Here is a 27,713-nt window from a genome sequence, read left to right on the forward strand (position 1 = left end):
TGATCGACCACTCCTAGACGAGCCGCGGAGAGTGGTCGAAACCACCCCATGACAGTCTGTTAATTTGGTTGATAAAATAGTGACAGATATATTAAATTGATATTTACCCATAATGCATGTATCATCTGGCATCTGTGATACAAATTAAAACCTACCGAAAAAAATAAAAAATAAATAAATAAAAGGTGAAAACCTAAGTACGAAAATGATAACTATTTTTTCTTATTATTATTATTACAAGACAGATTTTTAATTATGAAAATTAAAAATTCAAATACTTTTGAAACAATTTTTCCTTAAGAGGAAATTTACAATACATTTATTTTCCAAAAGAATCCATATATGTTTGTACAATACAATAAAGTCAACTTAATAAATCTGATTTATGCACTGATTGGATTCTTCTGTGCGTCGCATAAAGTGAGAACAAGCATGAGGGAAAGGGTTTGGAGCCACATCAAGGTACGACATAAATGTAATGGCCCACTTTAGTAATAGGGAGAGAATTAATTTTAATTTTAATTTTAATTTTAATAGTAAATAGTAGATTTAACGGATTTTAATTTTATATATGTAACACCAAAAAATGTAATAAAATAAGTCATAAGTTTGCTTAGAAATAGAAAGATTTCATTTGTAATAAAGAGTTAATTCATTCTAAAAGTGGGATGATTTGTTTTTTTTTTTTTCTTTGACATGTCAAGACAAGGGGAAAGTGATGGGAAATTTGAGCTAGTGACTTCTGTTTCATTAAGCGTAGTCCATAATTAATTGAACTACCCCTTAAAGACGTGAGATGATTTGTCTGATTCGAGTTTGTATGTAATCAAAATGGTTCAAATTCCAAGCTTATGCAATTACTTAATGACTTGTAGAATCTATGGTCCAAGAAACCTCAAACTTGAAAGGATTTTGGAAGATTCTTATAGATCTCCCACCCAAATGCAAAGACAATTGGACAATGATGGGAATCTAACAAAGGAAGATTGGAAATTGCAGCATTAGCAAAAAAGCATAACCCTTTTATGCTTAAAATAAGAAAATCAGTTTCACAAAAGTTGGGAAAATCTCAAATATTATTTGAAATAAAAATGAACATATAATTAAATTTTATAGATGAAATAGTCTATTCATTATCATATAATAAAGGGTTAAGTCTATATACCTTCTTTAAACTACCACCCAATTGACAATGTATCTCCTAAATTTTTAACTGTGACAATATCCCTTCCAAACTATCAAAACATTGTCAATGTCCCCCTTAAGGCTAGCAAAAAGATAAAAATGCCCCTATGTATTTCACAATAAGACAAAAATACCCCTATAAATTCAAAAAATAAATAAAATAAATAAATTTTAATTTTTTTAAAAAAAAAAACGAAAATTTTAATTTAAAAGAAATATTTTTTTTTAAAAAAATTATTATTATTATTATTATTATTTTTTAAACGAAAATTTTTTATTTATTTTTTTTAAAATGAATTTTTTTTACAAAACAATTTTTTTAAAACGATTTTTTCTTAAAACAGAAATTTTTAATTAAAAGAAACGGAAATTTTTATTTTCTTAAACGAAAATTGTTAATTTTTTTTAAAACAGAAATTTTTATTCTAAAAAGTTATAAAAAATAATAAAAAAATCATAACAAAAAAAAAAAGAAATTTTTTAATTTTTTTCTTATACAATGGATTTTTTTTTAAATTTTAAATTTGCCACCCTTTGGATTTATTTATTTATTTTAGTTTTAGGTTTTCTAGAAGTTTAGTATTTTTTGTTTTTATTTTACTAAGGGTAGTTTCGTCATTGGGGGGAATATTGACAATTTTTAGTAGTTTAGGGAGAAAATTGTCACAATTAAAAGTTTAGGGGAAACATTGTCAATTGAGTGGTAATTTGAAGGGGGTATATAGACTTTCTCCTATAATAAATATATTGTTGGGTTATTTAAAATAAAATAATTGCTTTCTCCTCAATTATTTTAGAGCAAAAGTTGTGTATTTATCTTTCGCGATTCGCAAACCCATCTCATGATGACACCATGCAAAGAAAGCAGAATTTATTTAACTGGCTTATTGGACTCCTCACCACCGTTGACCCAAACCCAACAGATGGATCGTGCGAAGAGGGAGCCTCCACGTTGCCCCGCAGAGTGGGCCCAGCCAATTGTACGATGAGCGGATAACCGTAGATTAGCCCCATCGACACACTAGGCCAAATATTATCCATCTATATATAGTGGGTTCGGTTCTCCCTAACAACTTGTTAGAGAATAGCTTCAGCTCTCTCTGTCTCTCTCTCTCCTTTTCCCTTCCTCGCCACTAGCTAACGCGTGAGCGAAGCAGAGAAACAGATACCGAGCCACAATTCCATCGATTTGTGAGGAAACATTCGATTTTCGTGGAAATTTGCGTGTAATTCTTTCTGGGTTGTGTTTGTTCTTTACTGGGTAGTTAGTACTTCTCTCGGAAGAGCAAAGATGGCTGCGATTCAGAAACGAGAGCTCGAAGAAGATGAGGCCAGAAGAAGTCTTGATCTCAGAATCAAGGGTGGGCAAGAAGCGGAACTGAGTAGCCGCCACAGCAAAGAGGGACCCGCCATAACCACCGAATCCATACCGTCCCCACCGGTGGAGGCGGCGGCGAATTTTGCGCCGAAAGAAGAGCCGGACACGGAGGAAATGTCACGTGCGATGGTGGCGGTGCACGTGCCGGCGGGGATTCCGATGCGGATGGACAGAAAGGCGGTTGCGCTGCCGAAGAGAACGTCGACGAAGGACCGTCACACGAAAGTGGAGGGTCGCGGGCGGAGGATCCGAATGCCCGCCACCTGCGCGGCCCGGATCTTCCAGCTGACCCGGGAACTGGGCCACAAGTCCGACGGGGAGACCATCCGGTGGCTCCTCGAACACGCCGAGCCAGCCATCATCGCCGCCACCGGCACCGGAACCGTCCCCGCCATCGCCATGTCCGTCAATGGGACCCTCAAAATCCCCACCACCTCCGCTCCCGACAGCGACACACCCGTTAAGAAGAAACGCAAACGACCAGCCAACAGCGAGTACATAGACATAAACGACGGCGTTTCGGTCTCCGCGGGGCTCGCCCCAATAACCACCGCCACCACCACGACGCAACAACAAGCAGCACAGGCAGTAGTACCTCAAGGGCTGGTACCCGTGTGGGCTATATCCTCGAACGCCGTCGTTCCCGGCACGTTCATCATGGTCCCGCCGACGATGGCCTCCATTGCCGGACCTTCGACCCCACCTCACATATTCACATTCCCAGCTTCCACCACGCCTCTGATAAACATTTCAGCGAGACCCATATCGTCGTTCGTGTCGTCCATGGCGAACATAGCGACACCTGTTCAAATCCAACCCAGCTGCTCCGCGGCTTCCTCCTCAAGCGCCGCTGCTACTATTACAACTAGCACTAGTGCTGCTACCACCACTCAGATGCTGAGGGACTTTTCGCTTGAGATTTACGACAAACAGGAGCTCCAGTTAATGTCTCGCTCTTCGAAGCAGTGAAAACAGAAGCGCTTTCTGGATAGTTTTCCGGGGCGTTCATGGAGTCGCACGTGCGCGCGTGAGGCGTGGGGACCAGGTGTGCCGGTGGGGTCAAACAAAGACTCGGCAAAAGCAAAGAGAAAAAGAGGTGGTTGCTGCTCCGTGGACCGTGCGATGGGGCCACCTCATGTATTTTAGTCATGTGATGGTGGGCGCGGGCCCCAATGCCACCTTTCCCAATGCGGCCTTCGGTCCCTACCGCTGGGTTTGCTGGGTCGATGGAGATGGCCACGTGTCCGTGGAACATAGAGCTCCTTTTTTTCTTCTTTTTTTTTTCCTCTGGATCACGTGGGGTCTTTTATGGTGGGGGTCCAACTGATTGGCCTGCAAGAGAGAAAGAGAAGGAATCAAATGCGCCTGATCTCAAGGGTTAAGATGGGTTCTGGTTTTGCATTTTTGTATATGTTTTTTTTTAACGGTTTAGATTTAATTTTAAATTTTTAGAGAAAAGAGTAAAATTAGATCCGGAGCGTTGTTACTTCTTAGGCTTTGGGATACTTTTTTATATTAATTTTGTCACGCTTTTATAAGGGATCATACTTATGTTATATGCTCTGATTACTAATTAATGTGGGTGATAAAAAATTAAAAAAAAAAAAAAAAAATCGACTAATTCACTAACCCCATATATTCCATTGGCCAGCAATTTTAACAGTATAGCTAAACTTAGCGAATATGATGGGTTTTTAATCGACAACAAATTTGGCGTTGTTATTTACTGTAGAACATTAAATAAATAAAAGTAATAGCTTTTAAAGATAGTTTAATCGGTTAAGGATAACGTTTTATGAAGCGTACATTAAATAAATAAAAATAATAGTTTTTAAAGATAGTTTAATCGGTTGAGAATAACGGTTTATGAAGCACAAATTGCCAGTTTGATTTCTATTTCTTGATTACTAGTATAAATTTTTTTTTTTTGGTGCGAATATGTTAAAAAAATAAATAATAAATAAAATAATGATTCTCCACAGTAACTTTTTGGTTCCACCTCTTCACCCAAAACATTTATCATTTCTCTTCTTCATCACTGTCTTGAAATGTGAACAATTTGGCAGCATATGTGAATATGTAGATTGTTTCTCAGGATAAGTCGAACTTATTGATTATTAGAGTATGATTATTAGAAAAAATTAACTAGAATATGATTATTAGAAAAAATTAATGTTTTAAAATATGAGTGTCGACAAGAATATAATAAAAAAAATGAGAATTAACATTTTAAAAAAATTACACCATAAAATAGAGAATAAGTAAGAGAGTGCGGAGGCCTTAGGGGTGGTTCAGCCACTTTAAGGGCAATCCTCAATTTTTTTTTTTTTTTTTAGGGTTTAAGCCTTTTAGGTGTGACTGAATCACCCTATAAGGTAGTTTTGGCCATCCCAAATCGGTCATATAATGGTTGTCGGACCATCTCATGGGGTTGTTTTGCCCACCCCTAAAAGGCTTAAATCCTCAAAACAAATTTGAGGGTTACCCTTATGGGTGGCCGAATGGGGGTGGTTTGGTCACCCCCAAACCGGGCGGCCAAAACCACTCTAGGCCAAACGGTGGTGGCCGAGTCACCCCAACGTTGTTGGGGGTGGTTTCGACCACCTCCCATTTTGCAAGTTGGGGGTGGACGGCCACCCTCATTGGCCAAAAATGGGGGTGGCTAGCAACCCTCATTGGGCACAAAAGCCGACCCTCAATTTATTTTATTTTATTATTTTTTTTTAGTTTTTTTTTTTAATTATTTCAATTTTTTATTCATTAAAAAAAAGAATGAAAAATGCAAAATCAATTCTTATGGTTTATCAGATTTGCAATTAACTATATGTGGTATCAAAATAAATTTAGAGGTCCCTGAGGTATGCCAAAAAAAATATCTTAGTCCTTAAGCCAAATTTCGTTCACTCACTTAACAGATTTTGATAACGTCAAAACCAATAAAATTGTGACATTTGTCATATTTAAGTCAGTATCATACTAACAAAATATGTTAAATTAGTGAACATAATTTGACTATAAGGAATAAATTATTTCTTTGGCATACCTCAAAGACCTTTAATTCATTTTGATATCATAGAAAGCTAATTGTAAAATCAAGTAAACCATATGGACTAATTTTACATTTTTTCCTCCAAAAAATTTATTTATTTATTTTTTATTGGGATATATGATACTTGTGTTGATTGGGCTAACTTGGCGATACATTAGTTTAATTGACAGAATGTTGACTAAGGTATTAACCCCGCCTTTATCGATAACAAATGTACTATATCTAATATAAATTTAAACCTAAGTGAGAAAATAAAGTCGTTAAAAACCAAGTACTAATAAGGTAATTAACCCTAAAAGACACTGAAAACCAAGGGATATTCAGAAATTTCAATTTTGGAAAGTCTAGCAATTGGTAAAGTTTTAAGGACTTTAATTAGGAAAGAGAAGGGAGGAGAGCTATCCAGAAAATAAAATTATGGGTAAAACAATCTTTTCTTAATTGTTTGAAAAGTTTAGATTAAAGAATTTTTCTAAGCAAGGTTAGGTGATAAATTATAGGATTTTAGATGAAAGGGAACTTTTTCCATATGACAACATCTAGGTATTTAGAGAACTTTTGAGAGTGCATCTCCTTAGCAAAATAAACTTTCTTTATTATTATTATTATTTTTTTATGCATTATGCATGTATAAGACTATATACATCAGTCATAATTTGACATATTTAATTAAAGGAAAAATGTATAATAAATCTCTGAGTCAACCCTTCAAAATTTTAATATCCTTAAGTTTTTTTTCTTCGAAAATTTAGTCTCTAAGTCAATTGAAATGATAATAAAATCATTGCTGTTTAAATTTTTTAACAAACGTTAAAGAAATTCAAAATGCACCGTTTTACTCTAATAAAATATTAATTTGTATTAATTTAATTTAAAAAATTAAATCTAAAAAAAAATTAAATTAAGGGTGGTTAGGGGTGGCAGCGCCACCCTGGCTACCACCCAACCCCTATGGGGTGGCTTGCGGCCCCAGGGGGTTTGAGGTGGCCCTCAAGCCACCCCCCAAACTCTAGTGGTCACGCCTCTAGGGGTTTGGGTGGCTCATGGGCCACCCAACATCCATGGGGTGGCCTGCGGGCCACCCCAAACCCCCTGGGAGTGGCCGCAAGCCACCCCTGGCCACCCTTAATTTTTTTAGATTTAATTTTTTAAATTAAATTAATAAAAAAATAATATTTTAATAGAGTAAAACGGTGCGTTTTAAATTTCTTTAACGTCTGTTAAAAAATTTTAACGGTAAAGATTTTATTGTCATTTTAATTGATTTAGGGACTAAATTTTCGGGAAAAAAAAAAACTTAAGGATATTAAAATTTTGAAGGGTTGACTCAGGGATTTGTTATACATTTTCCCTTGATTAAATTGATCAAACCTTCAACCTTTAACTCGTTAATTTTGTATTGGATTCATGTTAGGGTCGCAGGCCATATCAAAAATAGCTAGCCCTTATGTCGTATATCAGGTTCGAGTCTTACCGAGACATAGGTACAAGACTATATAAATAAACCATATTCTGACTAATTTAATTAATCGGGTCATATTCCTCAATCATAACCCACTAATTTTATGTTAAATTCATAAATTATTTAAAAAATTGTCAGCGCTACTTTAAATAATCCCATCTCAAAATCTTTCCTCCAAATATATAAGAGATGTCCAAATTAATATTTAGAGTTTTTTCTAATACACCATCTATTTTTACCTCTCCATTTTTTTCCTGTGAAACCGTACAAATAACCATCATTGGAGAGTGCTGATGACACCCATTGTGGCGCGTGGAGCTCATAAGTCATATCCCTTTTTCTGCTGGCCACGTATGGGGGAGACGCTTATCACCATTCACTACATCTGAACGTGGGGCCCAACACACCACCATAAGAAAACCCCATCTATTTGTGGGCCATCACCATGGCTAAGTGATGGACCAGCCAACCCCCTTCAAAAAGCGGGGCTGAAAGATAAAATGGACGGTTGGGATGATCTGAGCCGCTGAATTCAATGATATTTATGTTTGTGGCCGCTTTTGCAGCCTTTTCCTGGGTCTGGGTGGCCCCCGTGGGGCCCACCATTATTTGTCCCTAGCTGAGGCCCACTGATGGACTAGGGTCCACTTAAAAGTTGGTGAGAATTTGGAATAGGCCCGGGCCCACATTACAACAGCATATGCATCTTATCCAATTGCTTGTTTATTCAAAAAAAAAAAATAAATAAATAAAAAAAATTGCTTGTTTGTTTGATATTTGTTTTTCTTTTCAACTTTTTAGGTCAAACATTGAAAAAGGAAAAATATAAAGAAAAAAAAAATCATGGTTTCTAAAAGTGGTGTTTGTGCAAATGAGACCCTTAAAGTTGTTTTAATTTTTTTTAATTTTTTTTTTATAAAGATTTTAACTATTTCAAGTGAAATTGAGATGATTTAATGAAATGTCAAGATTTTGTTCTGTTGCATTTCATGGAATACATGGTACCACATCATTTAAAAAATTTTAAAGAACTTGTCAATATGTATTCATCATAGAGAAGTACTAAGGAGCCAAACAAATAAACTTAAAAAGATTTTTAAATTGACGTGATAGACCGTGAGTGACAGACAAGAGAGAGAATTGCATTTTTTTTTTTTTTAATTTAAAAACACTTGCCACATCAATTTGAAAATTTTTTTAGATCTATTTGTTTGACTCCCTAGACACTCTTCATCATATATATATATATATATATATATATATCTGCGAATCCTTTTAATTTTAATTAATTTCAAGTGAAATAGAGACGATCCAAAAGGTTGAGAAAATGCTATGTTTAAATTTGTTTACAGCCTCTCCTTTAGCATTCATGTTCAAAGCACACAAACAAGTTGTAGTACCCCCTTTTTCTCATGTAAGGATTCTCTGCAATTACTTGCCAAAAAGTAGATGATAGAGAAAATTGTGGCACTCGTACGAGGGAGGGCTCCTGCCTAAATAAGGACCCCCATAGGCCATAGGTGATAGGCCCCCCCTCACATCCCTGCCCAATTACTTAGCGCAGGTAGAAAAATTGGGGACCCCCCCGGGCACCCACCCCCCCTCGCTCTACATATTTGTACAATGTTGAAAGGGTATTTTTGGACTCTTCAAGCAGGTTTTTTTTTTTGTTTTTTTTTTGCTATTACCTTTTTTTCAATCAACTAATCAATTACAGTGCATTGTCACTTTATCTCCATGAACTGACAACTCTACTGCCAAACACCATCAAACTACCATTTTATGCTCAAAACCTCCATTCCGTCAGTCAAAGGCGTTAACTCAGATAGTCAACCCGTCACTTTGCCCCCATAAACTACCACACATTGTCATTTTGCCCCCATAAATTACAACGAATTGTTACTTTGACCGTCTGAATTAACACCTTTTACTAATAGAATGAAAGTTTTGGCACAAAATGGTAGTTTGATGAAATCTAGCACAGTAGAGTTGTCAGTTCATGAGAACAAAATGATAATGCGTTATCGTTGATGCGAGGAAAAGATAATTATTTTTATTTTATTTTATTTATATATATTATTATTATTATTATTTTGTGGCAGTTTGCATAAGCATTTATGGACTAGTAAGATCTCTCTTAGTGCATGAAGAAAAAAGTGTGCCAGAAATAAAACCAATACTTTTCTTCCAGGATGGCCTGTCAGATAAGAATTTCCTCATCTTACTTAATATTCTGAACCTTCATCTTACTCGAAGCAGTGAAGCCCCAAACTAAATTGTAATCTTCTAACACAAACTTCTTATTGTATGGTTGTATATAAAGTATACATCAAATACCTAAAGGTGCTTTGAACACACAAAAAAATCTGACTGATTCTTCTTTCGGGTATGTTGTCCTGTGATGTAATTACAATGAAAAAAATTGTAAAACACTATACTAAAAGAACAAGAAGGAAAAGAAAAAGAACTATACAGCATTATGTGTTTCAGACACACAACAAATACATGCCACAACTGTACTTTCTTTTACTCTTTAATTTCATTTGGTACCAAGTAGAAGCTGGATGCAATCTGCTCAGATCGTTAGGTTCTCCTGAATGGCAATAAATGACCCCACTATACTTCCTCCCACATCTGGGAAAGTTTCACATCCAGGAAGGGGCCTCACCTTGCCCTTTCGATCAACTTCAACTGGGTATTTTAATAGGTGGCCCCTCAACTCCGTGACATCGTCAGCAGCAAATTGTTTCCAGTTCGCCTCACCCAGCGATCTAACCCTTCTCACACAGTCGATAGACTCTGGTTTAGTGAAGCAGTCCTCAATACCTCCAGTATGCTCTGCCCATAATGACATCCTATATCCATGAATCTGTGAAGTACACATTCACAACATGAAACGGCGAGTCGGTTATGTATGCCTAGTCAGGGTATTTAACAATTAGTGACAGAGATAAAATAGTAGCATTTAATGTAGCAAGTGAACCAGTTATGTTAAGAGTCCTACACAGATATGTTTTTGGTGTATCTAGAATGATGTTACTGACTTCATTACTATTGAGGCAAATATCACCTTTCTTGGCAATGACAGCACTTTGTTTTGTATACGCCGTTTTGTGATCATTCCAATCTAGAGTATTTGTGTGCCGTTTTGGAGAATAAATTGAAAATTTTCATTCCATGGAACATCAAACTGTCCCATTAACATTTCTAACAAAAAATGAATACATTTACTTTAGGGCATATTTATTCACTTGATCATTGTGGTTTAACGGGTTTGGTGTGTTTTGATTGAAACCTCAATGTCACAACTGAACTTTTCAATGTGTACGGGTGAAGGTTGTCTTACCTACCTAGAGAATCAGATCACACTGTTTAGAGATTGAAGCTTGATTGACTAGCTAAGCTTGATCACACTAGCTTAGAGAATCAGATCACACTGTTTTGAAGCTTGATTGATATAAGCCCTCTTGCCTCCCTCTATATCTAAGTGACCATGTGATAAAGTGACTTAAAGCAGTAAACTGAACTACTAAACTTTCTGTTAGAACGTACGTTATTATTTATATTTTTAGTTAAAAAAAGAAACTTATATTTCCAAGAAATTCTAAAATTTTAAAGCATTCCTGGTTTGTTTCCAGAGAATTCCCAGCCCATGCAACTGCAAATGACTAGCCAAAACAAAATCTAACATTTTGGGCTTAGAATACCACATTAAAAAGAATGATTCTGTTATTTTACTTGATGATTGCCTTATATGATGTCTCTGGAGGGAAATAAACCATTGTAGGTTTGAGGACCATGAAAGGACCTTAGTGGTATGAAAGGCATTATTCTTTAAGATTCTCTTTCTTTTAGTATTTCGAACTTTCTTGTTTTCTCATATCTCTTTTCCACCACTAGCTAGGCTTCTCTCTTATATACTCCTTGTGTACTTAGGTTGCGCCTTTGCGCTTTTTAATGAATATGTGATTACTTACAAAAAATTGAGATACATTGCAGACATGCAATTTGATGAATTCAATGTTTGGTCCCACGGATCGATTGGTAATGTATTTTTTAGTAAAGAATGTTGCACATAAAAAGCAAGCATTAGCAGTTATTCATAAAAGCCAGGTACTATATAAACAACTAAATATGAAAGAAATAATTCTTCCTACAGATACCAAATGCAAGTCACAAGCTACTGAATGAGCATGTCTCTGATATCTTTGTACTTCAACCAAACAGCATTCAACAGCAAAAAAAATAAAATAAAAAATAATGGTCTACACCTAATGTTTCAGACAAAAACCATATCCTTTATGCTCTGAAAAACCTTGGGACATGAATCTTCCTGAGGATTTCACTGTAATGAGGAAAGATATGTTTTGCATTCCCAAGAAATTGTTTTTTGGAAGGAGAGGTGAGCATTGGGATAGTATCAATGTTTAAGAAAACAAACATATAATAAACATTTTTACATCTCAACTGTTTTTATTCTTTTTAATAATAATGGTCCCTTTTTCTGTGAATAAATTACCACTGGTGAGTTTCTGCATATAAAATGCAAAGGAAAGCGAAAAAAAATGGAACTAATCCTTTTATTACCAAATAGCTACGTAAGTAACAATGGTTACCTGTCCACGCGGATTAGAAAGTTTTCTTGCCCAGGTATTATGAGGTTGATAAGCTCCCATTGCAATCTCAGTGTCCCTAGTGCCCTCCATGGAGCGCTGGTTGATGTTTGCAGAACCCAATATTACATATTCGTCATCTACTATCATGCCCTTTGAATGAACATAAATCATAAATCGTCGGGTTTTTCGACCAAGTGCCTGGGAACACCAAGAAACAACACATATAAGTACTTTTTCTACATAAAGAGCACATCTGAAGGAACCAGAGGAACTATAATTGGGAATCTTTGTAAGTTCAAAGGAGTATCTGGATCTCCTACTCCTGTCAAAAGTTAAAGGAATGCCTATATGTATATGAAATGAAACATCCTACATGTTAGAAAAATATATTGTATGGGTATTTTGGTCTTTGTACTCTATGTTGGTTTATATATATATGCAGTATGAGGGGAGTGTGGCTGTGTGATGATTGACACAGCCCCATATTCTATTCCCTTATTCTATTCTGTCCACATGGTATCAGAGCAGTAACAATTCTCTCGTACCTGCTCCATATTTGCCATTTTTTTTTTCTTCTCTTTTCTCAACAAAAAAAAAAAAACAGTTGAATCCAGGAATACAGGATTCTGGTTGGGCTTCATGCCCATAAACAGGGGCAGGTGAAGTCGATATCATCGTCCTTAAGGGTGTGATGTCGTCGTCATCGCCGCCGTCAAGCTTTTCGTCGTCTGTGTTGGGGTGTGCGTTCTGTCAGGAAGTATGAGTGTGGGTCTTGACGTGGTCTGTGCTGGTTGGTGATGCACAAGGTGGCCGGCGTACATGGTGGTCATCGGAAAAAAAAAAAAAAATTTCTTGAAGTTGAAAAACATAAAAACAAAAAAAAGGTTACTTTTTGTCATCAATTCATTATGTGGGTTCAGTTTTGGTATTTTCGGAGTGGTCTGCTGCTTCCGGTGAGTGTGGGCCGTCTCCGGCGAAGCTCCGGTGAAGTTTTTTTTTGCCGTATTTACACTGGTTCCTCTCTCTTTCTCCCTATTTTACTGATTGGCATTGGTTGAGCTGGTTTTTGCCATTTTCCAGCATTGTTGCTGTGTTGCATTGGGGTCTTTCAATTAGTTTTGAGTGGTTGTTCTCCTACTTATTTGTTGTGTTACTGTGGTGGAGTCTTTGCTCCTTTGTTGATTGATATTATGGCTGCTAAACCTGAGACTACCTTAGTTAATACTCCTATGACTTATGTGAAGCTCAATGGGAAGAATTATAGTTATTGGGCAAGGTCTGTTGAAGTTTTTCTCAAAGGCAAGCGCTTGTTTACTCACTTAACCTCATTGAGTCTCACCTTGGATCCTCATGCATCTACTTACCCACTGCCAAGGACATTTGGGATCATCTCAGTCACATGTACTCTGGAACTGGGAATATCACTCGGATTTATGAAGTGTGTAAACAATATTTTGGGCTTGAACAAGGTACTCAAACTGTGGATGAGTATTACAACCATGTTGTGGCCATTTGTGAGGAGAGAAACTTGTACCAACCACTCTCTACAGACCTGAAGAAAATGGAAAAGCAACGTCAAGATGTGGATGTGGTTCGGTTCCTTCTTGGTTTGAAACCCGAGTTTGAGTCGGTTAGTGCGCAGATTTTGGGTGGTTCTGAACTTCCCTCACTTCCAGAAGTCTTTTCTCGGATTCAGCGTGCTACTCTCACTGACCATGGCTCTCAGATGAGTTTTGAGCGTACTGGTGAGCGCATTGCTTTTGTTGCTACCCGTGGCAGTTTTGGTGGGTATCGTGGTGGTCGAGGTGGTCGTGGTGGCCATGACTCTCGAGGCGGTGGTTGACCTGGTAGTCGTGAGCATCGCAAATGTACTCACTATGGCCGTCCTAATCATTCAGTGAATTCTTGTTGGGATTTACATGGCAAACCACCCGGTTTTGCCAATCAGGCTGTTTCTTTCGAGGATTCTCCAGCTATTTCTGGACCACCTACTAGTTCAAGTTCTACTCTGGATTATGATCTCATCTCCATTCCGAAAGATGAGTATGCTCAGTTTTTGGCTCATAAGCGGGCCACCTCCACTTCCACTGCTACTCTTGCTCAGTCAGGTACTGCATCTCACTGTCTCTTATCCTCCACTCGCAACCCATGGATTATTGATTCCGGTGCCAATGAACATATGACTGGTTCGTCTACTTCTCTCTCTGATTATCATCCTGTTACTGCACCCCACAGTGTCACTCTAGCTAATGGTTCCCTTTCTACTGTAGCCGGCTCTGGCCATACACATCTGAGTCCAAATATTGAGTTGTTGTCCGTTCTACATGTTCCCGGTTTTCCGTTTAATTTATTATCTATTAGTAAAATTACCAAAGCTCTTAACTGTTCTGTTAGTTTTTATCCCTCTTTGTGCATTTTTCTGGATCTCAAGACGCGGAGGATGATTGGTAGTGGGCATGAAGTTGGTGGCCTATATTATCTGGATCTCTCACCTTCATTTCCCTCTCGTGCTTTGCAGTCGTCAAGTTCAGCTCTTCAGTGGCATTGTCGCCTTCGTCATCCTTCCCTTCCTGCGTTGAAGCATCAAGTCTCAAGTCTCCGTCATGAGTTGTCTGTGTCGTGCGAAACGTGTCAGCTTGGCAAACACCATCGTGTTTCTTTTCCGTCAAGAGTTGTTAGTTGAGTTTCTCATCCTTTTGAGTTAGTTCATTCTGATGTATGGGGTCCTATGAAGATCGAGTCCAATAAATTTCATTATTTTGTAACATTCGTGGATGATTTTTCCCGTATGACTTGGTTATTTTTAATGAAAAATCGTTCCGAGTTATTTTCTGTCTTCCAAATGTTTCATAATATGATTAAGACTCAATTTTCTCAAAAAATTCGTATCTTGCGTTCTGATAATGCCAAAGAATACACATCTAGTTCTTTTGCCACTTATTTCTCTGATAAAGGCATTATCCATCAAACCTCATGTGCTCATACTCCACAACAAAATGGTGTGGCTGAACGTAAGCATCGTCATTTATTGGATGTTGCACGTTGTCTCTTGTTTTATATGCATGTCCCCAAACATTTTTGGAGTGAGGCAGTCCTTACTGCTTGTTATCTCATTAATCGGATGCCCTCCTCAGTCTTAGATGGTGTTTCTCCTCATTCACCCTTGTACTCTTCTTCACCTCCGTTTGCCTTACCACTAAAGATTTTTGGGTGTGTTTGCTATGTTCATAACTTGGGTCCTGGCTATGATAAACTTGATCCTCGCTCTACTAAATGTGTCTTCCTTGGTTATTCCACAACTCAAAAGGGATATCGTTGTTATAGTTCTGTTCTTCATCGCTACTTTACTAGCGTTGATGTCACATTTGTTGAGTCTCTTGCCTATTTTCTTGTTGATGCGTCTTTCAAAGCGTTTACCCTTGAGCCCAATGTCACGTCTGTTCCGCTGCCTGTTCCATATCTCTCTGAGTCTATCGTGTTGCCTCCATGCTCTTCTGCTCCTCTCTAGGTTTATACACGTAGGCCACGTCTATCAGCTCCTGCACCTCCACCATCATCCATCCCGTCTTCGGATCCGCTGTCACCTGCATCTAATTCCTTGCCCATTGCCCTAAGGAAAGGTACACATTCTTGAACTACTGCACATCCTATCAGTCAATTTGTATCTACTTGTTCTTTGTCTCCTTCATATTCTTGCTTTATTTTCCATCTTTCTACTGTTTCCACCCCAAAGACAGTGCATGATGCTTTATTTGACTCTGGTTGGAGGCAAGCTATGGAATTGGAAATGAAGGCCTTGCATCAAAATGGTACGTGGGAGCTTGTTCAATTACCACCTGCTAAGAAGCTTGTTGGTTGCAAATGGGTTTACACGGTTAAGTTTAATCCTGATGGTTCAGTTGAACGGTTGAAAGCTCGTTTGGTTGCTAAGGGTTATACACAGACATATGGTATTGATTATGATGAGACATTTTCTCCAATTGCCAAAATCTCCTCCGTTCATATTCTTATTTCTTTGGCTTCTAATTTGGCTTGGCCCTTATTTCAATTGGATGTCAAAAATGCCTTTTTACATGGGGATCTGCACGAGGAAGTTTATATGGAGCAACCACCTGGGTTTGTTGCTCAGGGAGAGTATCAGGGTTGTGTCTATAAATTGAAAAAGGCTTTGTACGGTCTCAAGCAATCTCCACGGGCATGGTTTGGGAAGTTCTCAGCGGCAGTTATGGAGTTTGGTCTTCAGCAATGTCAGACAGATCATTCAGTATTTCACTTGCATACAAGTGCTGGTCATATTCTCCTTGTGGTATATGTGGATGACATCGTGATTACAAGTAATGATTCAGGAGGCATTGCTCGGTTGGAATTGTTTTTACAACAGAAGTTTGAGACAAAAGATTTGAGAAAACTAAGATATTTTTTGGGGATTGAAGTTGCTAGATCCCAAACAGGTATCAATTTATCCCAAAGAAAATATGTACTTGATTTGTTAGAAGAGACGGGTCTTCTGGGTGCTCATCCTGTTGACACTCCAATGGATCCTAATAAGAAATTAGTAAAAGAGGAATTGTTTGAAGATCCCGATAGGTATCGTCACTTAGTTGGAAAGTTGAATTACCTGACCATTATTAGACCAAACATCTCATATGCAGTTGGTGTTGTCAGTCAGTTTTTGGAGGCTCCTAGGGTTTCACATTGGGAAGCTGTTACTCGTATTATTCGATATTTGAAAAGAGCTCCTGGCCTTGGGATATTGTATAGACCGAATGGACACCTTCGGGTAGAAGGGTTTACTGATGCAGATTGGGCTGGTTCTCCCTCAGATAGGCGATCTACTACAGGATATTGTACTTTCTTGGGTGGTAATCTAGTAACTTGGAAAATCAAGAAACAGACGGTGGTGGCATGGTCCAGTGCCGAGGCAGAACACAGGGCAATGTCTAACACTACTAGTGAATTGACATGGTTACAACTCTTTCTCCAAGAGATCGGATTTGCCGCTCCTACTCCTATCCCATTATTTTTGTGATAATCAAGCTGCAATACATATTGCATCTAACTCTGTCTTTCATGAAAGAACCAAGCATATTGAGGTTGACTGTCGCTTTGTTCGAGATAAGATACTCAAAGGCGATATATCTACACCGTTCGTTAAGTCTGGAGATCAGTTAGCTGATATGTTTACAAAACCCTTGTGTCGGAAGCAGTTAGAGTTTATTTGTTCCAAGCTGGACTTATATGATATATATGCTCCAGCTTGAGGGGGAGTGTTAGAAAAATATATTGTATGGGTATTTTGGTCTTTGTACTCTATGTTGGTTTATATATATATGCAGTACGAGGGGAGTGTGGCTGTGTGATGATTGACACAGCCCCATATTCTATTCCCTTATTCTATTCTGTCCACACTACAGAATCTGAAAGTTATCTACTTCTGTATTAGGAATGTCTCCTGTGCATAACAACAACTAGTACCAAAACCAATGGATAATAGAAGTGATGAGAGTCACCTGAGGAGTGTTAGCAGCAGTAGGACTTCCGGGAACTATGCTGTCAGGTCCATCTATGGCCTCACGGTTGCCAAGACAAAAGAAGTTTAGATAATCTTGTGGTGAGTAAGCTCCCTCAAGCCCAACCTCCACCAAAGTCTTGTAGATAGTCTCATACATCATTTGCATTGTCTTATTCTGCAATAATCAATAATAACACCAAGATCAACAAAATACACTACTCAGCTATAACAAAATTTACAGACAAGCAAAAATGACTTCAAATTCAACTTTTTGACTGAAGAGATTTCTCCATATTGATATTAAACCTTGTCTACTGGAATGTTAAATATGAAACAAACCAATTCCAATTGAGACCAGGCTTTTGTCCCACTATATTAAGACTGAGTATAGTATTCAATGTAATAAAGAAATTTGATGCTCCAGAATGGAAATTCTACTTTTTAGAACTTTTTGTCCAAGAAAAGATAAAGAAAATGGAATCAATTATAATAAATCAGGTTATAGTTGGGTGTAGATTTGAGCATGCGTTAGAAGCACCAGAGCCACATTTTGTGTTAAAAAGAAAAAAAAACAGCCAACAAAGCTGAGGACATGCAGGAGAAAATGTCAGTTTTTTTTTTTTTTTTGATAAGTAATAATGATATAAAAAGCGCAAAGGGGCGCAACCCACATACACAGGAAGACATATGTGGGCACAACCCACAGGAGAAAATGTCAGTTTGAAGACGTATTATGGTAAAACGAAAGGAGAACCTCCTGAATGACATTTACAGAAACCTAAGTTTCTCTTTGTGTGCTCATATTGTTTCATATAATTCCACTATAAGCATAAGTCCTTAGTAATATCTTAAATGATCAAATTATAAGCTTCTCCATACCAACATACAAAAGCTTCATATTGCTGGGTATGAACAAGAAGTTCTTTTCATGCTAAAAGTCATTCAAATTAGTTTTTATAGAATTGCTGCATATGGCGAACCTTCTGGAAAAGCTCTTCACTGCAAGGCATTCTGATAAAAGATGTGATAGCGAGAGAGAGAGGGAAAAAAATGTAGGAGTATATGTCATGCTGAATACTGAAGTATAATAGCATGGAAAAGCCTTTCCTGACTGAACATAGTCTCAATTCCTTCCCAAGTTACTAATTGAAGCCTACCTGCCAAAATAGAATCCTTTGAGTAGCAGCACCAGTAGGAACACCTTCTGGCCACATTGGAATAACAATATACACAGCAAATCTCTCATTTGCTCTAATTTTATCGGCAATTTTAAGGGCAATTTCCATTGGAATCAAATTATTAGCACCTGCAGAAAGATAGTGTGAGCAAAATTCTGCATTCAGCAAACAGAACAAGACAATAAAAATATATAGAACATGTGCTTATTACCACATTCTCATCCTGTAAATGTTTCGGAAAAAGACTAACACAAATATGCAGTTGTTTAAAGTGGTGCGGCAGATTCCGAGTATTTTGTCAAAATGGTATATATAACACCTAATCAAATTCTAATTATATAAAATACCAAATTGTTCCAGACCCAGTTCGTCCCACCTCTGGGCTGTGAGCTTGTGTCTTTGCCCTTGAAGTATCTTGGTCTTCCGTCAGGGGCTTATGGGGGCTTCCCAAAAGGCCAAGTATATATGGGACAATGTTATTGAGAAGATAAAACATCAGTTGGCGAATTGGAAAATGTTGTATGTGTTTAAGGGTGGTAGGCTTAACCTTATTAAGAGCATCCATTCCAATTTACCTACGTACTTCATGCATCTCTTTTCTCTCCCTATGGGTGTTGCAAACTGTATAGAGAAGCATCAATGCGATTTCTTATAAGGTGGGCTAGGTGAGGAGTTCAAATATTACTTGGTGAGATGTCCCAAGGTTTGTATGTTGATCTCTTAGAGAGGGTTCGGCGATTAGAAACTTGCTGATGTGCAATCATGCTCCCTTAGTAAATGGCTTTGGCACTATGGTCTCGAGAGAGAAGCTTGGTGAAGAGTGGTGATGAACGCTAAATATGGAATTTAATGGGAAGGGGGATGCTCTAGGGAGCTTGTTTGTGGAAGAATATTATGAGGGGTGGGGATATGACCCTTAAGGAAGCATTTTTATGTTTATTTGGTATTGCGTGCACAAATGATGCTTTTGTTGCGGATCACATAAAATTCCTTGATGTGCGATTCAGTGGAACGCAAGCTTTGCTAGAGCGTCTCGTGAGTGGGAGGTGGATGTCTGCCTCGTTTTTTCAGGTGTTGTATTTAGGGAGAGAGAGACAGGAAGGCGAGGGCAAGTTGTGATGGGCAACTTCCAAAAGAGGGTTGTTTGGTGTTAAATCTTTTTACATTGTCATGAGTTGTAATGATAGTTTTTGCTTCCCTTGAAGAGTGTTTCGCGGACTAAGGCTTAGTCAAGGGTGGCCTTTTTTGCTTGGTTGGCGGCCCTAGGAAAGATCTTTACCATGGACAATCTCTGAAAGTGGCATGTCGTTGTGGTTGATAGATGTTGTATGTGTAAAAGGAATGGGGAGTCCATGGATATCTTCTTCTTCATTGTAGGGTTTCTTGTGCTATGTGGAATGTGTTCTTCAATTGATTTGGGGTGTCTTGGATTATACCTAGACAAGTAGTCGAGTTGTATGCTTGTTGGTGGGCAGCTGTGTAAAAGATGGTACCTTCCTGCTTTTGTAGTGCCTTTGAATTGAAGGGAAATTAATGACAGAAGTTTTAAGAATTGTGAGAGGACTTTGGAAGAGATTAAATCTTTATTTTTCAGCACCTTGTATCTTTGGACAACCGCTTTTGTTTCTCATTTGGTGATTAGTTTTCGTGAATTTATTTTTCTTTTGTCTCCTACTAGTTAGGTGGCTTCTCTTATATACTTCCTGTGTACCTAGGAGCATCTTATATGCTTTTAATGATATCTTGATTATTTATATATATATATAAAAGATTCATTATATTTCGAGACTATCAAGACTTATATTGAAGTAAAATTCTCCTTTCGACTTTATCACTGTTCTTTAAGCTTCATCTTTCCTTAATTCCCATGTAATGCTTTTATTATCAACATTTCTTCTAAATGTGCTGAACAGAAGTTGTCCTATTCTGGTGGTAATTTGGGTCAAGGTCTGGTCCAGCTAATAACCTGATACGCCGTTACATTTTTTTCAACTGATTAAGATCCCTTATAAGGTATCTATTAAACATACACGTATTGAAAACTTGACAAAACAACAGACATGGTAGGTTGCTTTTTAATTCAATCTCATATGGACATGGAACTTTTAGATGCTAGCTATAGACCCAATGTTCATATGATAATATTCGCTTTAACTCATACAATTTCAAAGTTCCTATCTATTCATGTTCACTGCAGAAATTATGACACTGTCAGATTTAATCTGCACAACAAGTTCTAACTTTTTATAAGATAAATGATCCTCTAAATATCATGGCTATCATGATCTCCTCGTGTTAAAATTAAAATTTCCTTACCTACGTCTTTATTCGAATTCCAATTGTATGAAGATCCAATGAAATACTGGTTCTCTATATAAATGAAATGCTGCGCAGAACGAATAGCCTTAACATATGCCGTATGTATGCTCATGTCGATCAGCACATTCTTCCCACACATTAGGTTCTGTTACAAGAAAGTAAGAAAGTAATTAATAAACTTCAGCCACAGGAAAGTGGGGAGGAGGGAGGGAAAGGGGGGTATTGTAAACTGAAATAACCACAAAGATAAAACTATATCACTAAACTGAAATCAGCAGAAGGATAAAACTAGTCACTAAGTGTCACCTCACCTTGGCTGTGGCATCTTGTGGTTCCTTTGGGAAGCCTTTAACGGAATTTGAATCAATAGATCGAAAAATCTCCATTTGGAAAACCAAAGAAAATGAACAAGACATTTTCATCAGTAAGCTAACACACATTACCAAAACAAATTGCAAATCAACACATCATTTTGACCTAATCCAAGGTCCTAGGGCAATTCAACAATTAATTAAGACCATCTGACCTGAACATGCCAAGCTTCTGGATCATTCTCGCTGGTGCAACTAGCATCGGACAGTCCAATGATGTCTGGAATTCTTTCTAGCCTGAGCAAGGCATCATCATATGAAGTTTTCAGTTTTTTAATCCCATGGGGTTTTGCAGCCTTAAACCAGCGATCCTCGAAGTTGGTCAGAACGTCGTATGCTGCTGGACCATCAATTTTGGAGTGCAAATCATGCCATGGCTCTCGTGGACAACCAGCAATGTTACCCTGTCAAGGTAATAGCCCACAACAAAAAACAGAGTTAATTACTTTAGAAGACAATTATGTATGAAAATAACAGTTCCTACGACATTTAGCTGAACATTCCCCAAGATTTTCAATTGCTAGAGTCCAAAAACTAAGCCAGGAAGTATTGCAACATTTGTTGCGTAGACTAGCAATTTTATTTTTGTAAGACAATTGGAAGACAATTATATCTTAGAATAGCAGTTCCTTGGCCATTTTAGATGGACATTCCACCAAGTTTTCCAGTTTCTTGACTCCAAAAACTAAATTCCGGGCATTAAAAGTATTCATTGCATAAACTTGCAATTTTATTGGCCTAATTTCATGTACATTTGTTCAAGTTGCGTTTCTTTGCACATTTGAATGACTAAATGAGATTGTCTAGCAGATAAAATAATGGCACAATAATTTTTTTGGGTCCTTACTTCCGTGTCCATGGGGTCTACACGTACTCCTGAAAATTAATGTGGCTCAAAATCTATCCTCAACAACTTAGTATGGATACAATTAAAAACACACTGCATCTCAAGCTCTTGCAGAAAAGTTCCATGCATTATTAACAACAGCTTGTTCAAATTTGAAGTGACATTACCGTGTAAGTAGGGTTGTGATAGTCATCCTTATGCACTGTTTGGAGTGTCCTAAATATAGGATGCTGTGGAGTGTCATATCGCCCATCGCATAAATCAAGTCCTCCAACGAAAGCTATTATTTTTCTTCTATTGTTGCCAGCATCAGCATCCACAATTACAGTTTTTTGATGGTGTGTATATATTGTTTCGACTTCCTGATAATACAAGAAACAAGAAGAAATTCAAAATTGCAAACCAACTCCATATAAAATCAATCAAAGTTTTAGATAAGAACATTTACATAGCAGACTTTTTCTTCTCATGCTCCAAACCATAGGCTATACAATTTTATGTTTTGAAAATTGATGCATGCCTTACTTTACCAGACAAAAGAACTGACAATTTAAACAGTAAATAAATCATATATCATATTATGCTTTTAACGCACACTTGCTTTTTTTTTTTTGATAACATAAGAGAACTTTACTCAGATTAATTGCACGTCGCAAATGCATACTGTACAACAATCCTCACAATTAATCAAACTTCTACGGGTAACTGTCCCTACCCGCCAGAATCAGTTACCAAGTAACCCAGGAGCTTTCACTCCTGACGGGCCAAGCAGTTTAACCTCATGCCCAGGAGGCAACAGTAAATAAATCATATATCATATTATGCTTTTAGCGCACACTTGCTGTATAAGGTGATGATATAAATCGCCAACGGCAAGAAAGAGATTGAAGTAAAGTTGGATGGATTTGGTGTATTAGGTGATGACATAAATCACTGACAAAAGAAAAGAAATTGAATCAAAGTCAGATGGACCTGCTTTGAGAAGGTGATGATAGAAATCACCAACTTAAGAAAAGAGATTAAAGTGAAGTCAAATCGACTCGCTTTAGTACCATGTTAAAATTTAAATATAAAATAAACTACACAGAAATATGCGAAATAATATTTTAAAGAATAAAGAAATGGAAAACACAAATATTTAAGTGATTCGACCTTAGAGACTGAAATCCACTGTACACAAAGCCCAAAGGGCTTACATGTTTGATTATTGGCTTTAATATATAGCACATTATCAGGAACCAATATTTATAAGGGAATTTCAACAATTTGAAAATAGAAAGTCAATTATTAATGTATTACATTTGAATATCAAATCAAGAAAATTGTTTGGCGCAATCTCATGATTTAATCCCAACAATCGATCCATTGACTTATTCTTATATGAAAGGTGAAGCATATTTCAACATACATCAAACCTGGGTTACAGTTATTTAACATGCTAGATACCAAATTTAGCCACCATAATGTAGAATGTGCCATTAATTTTTCCCCCTCTGGTTTCCAACAGTCTAGGAGTTCTAAACAATGATGTGAAAGAAAATTAAAACTGATGCAAAAAAATTGTATAGCATTAGTCATATCTACTATGAAAAAGAACCTAAAAAAATGAAGTTAAAAAAACGTGGGTTTTACATCTAACCCTTTGTTTGAGCCAGCTATGTCGCTTTCCAGCATTGCGGGGACAAAGTAGCACCTGTACAGAAGAATGCTTGAAGAAACGGCGAGTTTCCTCGTCATGGGTTTGCATGATTCCATCCTGCATACAAAGAGGTTTATTAGAAAAAATAAATAAAATAATAATAAATAAATCTAAAAAAGCTTTCTGATTAGAAACAAAAAAGGGGAAGTAATATGTAAAATAGGACATTTTGCGGTGCCATGGAATGAAACTGAAACCCAAGAACTCACCAGTTATGATAATAAACTTATCAAGCTTCACCTAAGAATTCAAACTAAAGAAAATGTAAAGCACTACACATGAGTACGACCATCTACACACACAAAAAGCATGATATCTTGCCATGTAACATATTTTATTTCTAAAATTTGAAACTCAAACTCTAGGTTAGGCCAAAAAAGAGATTACAATTTAATGATGTTTTAAAATATATCATATGTTTTAATAAGTATGATCCAGAACTGAGGCACATTATATGCTGAAATGACATGATATGTTTCTCAAGGTAAGTTACTTACCGTTTTGTAACCCAAAATGCTTCTCGATGTAGGGTCATCCCAAATAAGAAGCAATACTCTTACTCCTTCCTGGGACTTGGACCTCAGAAGATCCCCTAGGGTGCAATTTGAACCAGAATTAGTATCCCGGACCAGTCTAACTTTGTGCCACACTGACCACCCTGTAATGTAAATCAAACGGCGGGCCTGGCGTATCGCATCAAAAATGTCATGCCAACACTTCCCATGTACATAATACGTCCCTCGGTCAAGCTTCAGGTTCGGAAGGAACCCATCTGGAACATGGGCATCTTGATAAAGAGTTACAGTTCCTCCTTTCCTGAGAGGAAAGTATGTTCCAGGAACTCCGTGGTAATCAGGGCCTGCCCCTACTCCATGATAATAAATGCTCAGATTCTCAATCGGTGTGTACTGAATTGAAAGACTCAACGTAGCTCCAGGCTTACAAGGCTTCCCGCTATTATTCAGGATTGGGAAGGTTCCTTCAACCTTTGCCCCTGAATATATCTGTTCCACTGGAATTGCCACGACTCCTATAAGCTGTGACCCCACTACATCACTATCTTTAACCAAAAAATGCACTTCAGCAGCATAATGCGCAACAGGAACATTGAAACGTTGCTTCCAAACAGGATTTTCATCATTGCTAATCACATAAGTCCTCCCAATCACAGCATTTGATACTGTAATTGAAACATAAGGATCACTGGTGATCTTATGATTCATGTGGCCTTCAATTTTGTTGCTCATGTTCCCTGGTAATTTGGCAAACACATCCCCCAAAGTTTTATGGAACATGTCCATATTCGGAAGGTTATGTGCACGATTAACCCAAATATCCAAATTTCCATGTAAGAGCAACACCTTCAATGACCCTTTATTCTGCAGAGGCACAATCTGCAAGTTCTGACTATGCTGTGACCCATTGAATGAGCCCGAGTTTCCATAAGCAGAATGTCCAGGTGAATTAATCTGACCTGAATAAGGCCCCTCCCAACCACTCGAAAACGACTCATTAGGATAGCCATAAAATTCTCCCTGCCTATCATACCTTGCACTAGGAGGAGCACTCGTCAATGATGGCACAGAAGGTGCCGGGTGTGATGCAGGGGCAGCAGGGTGATTATCAGACAATTTCATATTACTAAAGTGATCATCCAAACGCGGGTAAGCAATAGGGCGAGAAGGGATGGGATCATTGATACTATCAGCATTCAAAGGTGACCCAATTCCTATATAACTGGAACTATCCTGCCGAAGATGATTGGAGAAGCTATTCACACGGGGAGGGGCTTGGGGCAGGCCTGAAATTTCAGGAGGCGGGTATAGTGGATAATGGTAAGGGGAGGAGGAACCATATTGGAAGCTACCATGGTGTTCAAGGGTTGGTTGTGGAGGAATATGGGAAATTGGTGCAGCCGGATATGGGTATGGATGGGGGGGAGGAGGATGGTGGTGATAGTCTAAAGGGCCTGAATGGGAGGATGGTGAAGAAGGTGGTGGTGGGTATGCATAAGGGTAAGACTGCGCAGCATTGTATGGATTAGGGTAAGGAGGGGGAGGGTATGGATCTGAATTTGGTGGTGGTGGGGGGTATGCATAGGGATTGTGGTTTGGGTATGAAGATGAGGAGCCATAATTATCCATTAACAAACACTAAATTTGGGGTTCTTCACGATTATACTTGAATGAGCAATTGTTCATGAAAACTGGGAAAACGAAATCTATTGCAGAACATATCAAGTGGGTTTATTCTATTTCTAACAACAATACGAACACTGAACAGAGATATTGTATTAGAATCCAAACCTATACTATTGATCAAAACGAAGATATACAGAGCGGAGCGGATGAAGCTGGGGTTTTGCTCACAACGACGGCAGAGAATCAACTGAAAAAGCGCAAAAGAGAGAAACAGGGTTTTGATGATACCTTTAACAAATGTTGTTTACCAGAGAAGGGTAAAAGGATCGTCCTCGGAAGTAGCAAAGAATTTCAGAGAGAGAGAGAGAGGACTTTTTTGCAGGGAAAACTTCGTCGGGTAAACAACGTGTGCAACGGCGTCAAGGACAACCTGGCATGTCCAGACCAGATTTAATACCTGTTTGCTTTTACTGCCATGACACCGACTACTTGGATTAATGTTAGAAATGTTTCTTCATTATTTCAAAAAAAATGATATAATTTTTTAAATTATTATTAATTTTTTAATTGATTATTATTAAATTTTAATTAAATTGTGATTTTGAAAGCCATCTCATTCTTAAAATAATTTCTAAAATTACTCGTATAGATGAGGTATGAAAAACTTTGTTAACTTTGTGAGTTTAAAAAGTTACTAAATAATCTTTCTCTTAAGGAAGAAAAAAAAGATTCATATAATTAGAAAGGTTGGCAAAATCCGTTAATATGTCACATTTATACCCTAGTAACCTTCACTTTATGGAGCGTGATCTCCAACTAATTAAGCTAATTTTTAGGAATAATAACAATCATATTGTAACACGTATTACTTATGATAAAAAATAAATAAATAAAGTGATCGAGCTTCTCTTATGATTGAATTGGCAAGGGCAACTCAAGCCTTAGGCCACTTATGCCCCCAATTAGATTTGTTGCAAAAAAGAAACAAAAAGAGTTTTTAAATATGGTAAAAAGTTAATAAATACTCTCTAATAAAGGTTCCCTTAGTAATTGTACAATAAAGGTTATATCCAAAAAAAAAAAAAAAAAAAAAAAACTGTAGGATGTAGAAAGTTAATAAATAGTCTCTAATAAGGCCTCCCAATTATGGTAAAAGTATGGTAATTACTAGGGTAAAGTCCACTTAACTCCCTTAAATTATTATTCTAATGACAATCTATCCCTCAAATTATCAATTACGACAATTTATCCCACAAACTACCAAAACAATGACAATGTATCCCCCAATGCTAGCAAAATGATGAAATTATCCCTATAGAATTTTCAATAAGACAAAAATACCCTTACAAGTTTGAAAAAAAAATTAAATTTTAGTATTTTTGTTTTTATTTTAGTAAGGGTAATTTCGTTATTTTGTTAAAATTGGAGGTACATTGTCATTGTTTTGGTAGTTTATGGGGTAAATTATCGCAATTGATAGTTTAGAGGGTAGATTGTCATTAGGGTGATAGTTTGAGGGGGTTAAGTAGACTTTACCATAATTACTAATTAAAAGTCTATTTAGTCACATTCATGAAAAGTCTCAACATTCATAAATTATAAAAAAGTTTCTCTTGCATGACCTTTTCAATTAAATGCTTAGAAGAAGATGAAAAGTCTTAGTCTCCTAGGTGCATAATTTTTTCCCCAACATCCATTTCAACTAAATGCTTAAAAGAATATGGAATGTCTTCGAAGTGCATAAATTCTCATTATTTGGGTTGTATATTATATATAGAATATTTACAACCTTTAAAATTTAACTAATTTTACAATGGGCTCTTTAAAATTTCTCTAATTCAATTCTTAAAATGTACTTTAGTTTATCTAGTTAACCATTTTTCAAAATTACTAAGAGTCTATTTGGGATTCCGTTTGAGAAATATAGTTTTTAAGTCAAAAAGTGTTTCTGGGCAA

The 27,713-nt window shown here is 37.2% G+C and overlaps 2 protein-coding genes across 2 annotated transcripts; one reads left to right on the plus strand and one right to left on the minus strand.

The window, feature by feature from the left end:
- The first annotated feature begins 2,279 nt into the window (after positions 1-2,279).
- LOC132187233 (transcription factor TCP9) lies at positions 2,280-4,074 on the plus strand. The gene has a single exon (XM_059601474.1). The coding sequence runs from the start codon at positions 2,477-2,479 to the stop codon at positions 3,530-3,532; it is 1,056 nt and encodes a 351-aa protein (XP_059457457.1). The 5' UTR covers positions 2,280-2,476; the 3' UTR covers positions 3,533-4,074.
- Positions 4,075-9,350: 5,276 nt separating this feature from the next.
- LOC132187752 (phospholipase D beta 2-like) lies at positions 9,351-26,198 on the minus strand. Its single transcript, XM_059602171.1, has 10 exons — positions 24,114-26,198; positions 23,557-23,673; positions 22,085-22,279; positions 21,226-21,474; positions 21,011-21,079; positions 20,697-20,844; positions 18,360-18,508; positions 17,201-17,377; positions 11,691-11,888; positions 9,351-9,943 (listed from the first exon to the last, which is right to left on the minus strand). The coding sequence occupies exons 1-10, from the start codon at positions 25,758-25,760 to the stop codon at positions 9,650-9,652; spliced, it is 3,243 nt and encodes a 1,080-aa protein (XP_059458154.1). The 5' UTR covers positions 25,761-26,198; the 3' UTR covers positions 9,351-9,649.
- Positions 26,199-27,713: the final 1,515 nt, after the last annotated feature.

The sequence above is a fragment of the Corylus avellana genome, chromosome ca7 (genome assembly GCF_901000735.1).
Source record: "Corylus avellana chromosome ca7, CavTom2PMs-1.0".
NCBI classification, from domain to species: Eukaryota; Viridiplantae; Streptophyta; class Magnoliopsida; order Fagales; family Betulaceae; genus Corylus; species Corylus avellana.

Bases quoted from the DNA above. Each gene is read 5' to 3' on its own strand.
- LOC132187233 (XM_059601474.1), top strand. From the start codon at position 2,477: ATGGCTGCGATTCAGAAACGAGAGCTCGAAGAAGATGAGGCCAGAAGA.
- LOC132187752 (XM_059602171.1), bottom strand. From the start codon at position 25,760: ATGGATAATTATGGCTCCTCATCTTCATACCCAAACCACAATCCCTAT. The intron at 21,080-21,225 runs GTCAGATGGTCT...TTCCAAATGGAG, and splicing joins CAGAAGCTTGGCATGTTCAG to ATTTTTCGATCTATTGATTC. The intron at 17,378-18,359 runs GTAGGCTTCAAT...TGATTATTGCAG, and splicing joins AAAGGATTCTATTTTGGCAG to AATAAGACAATGCAAATGAT.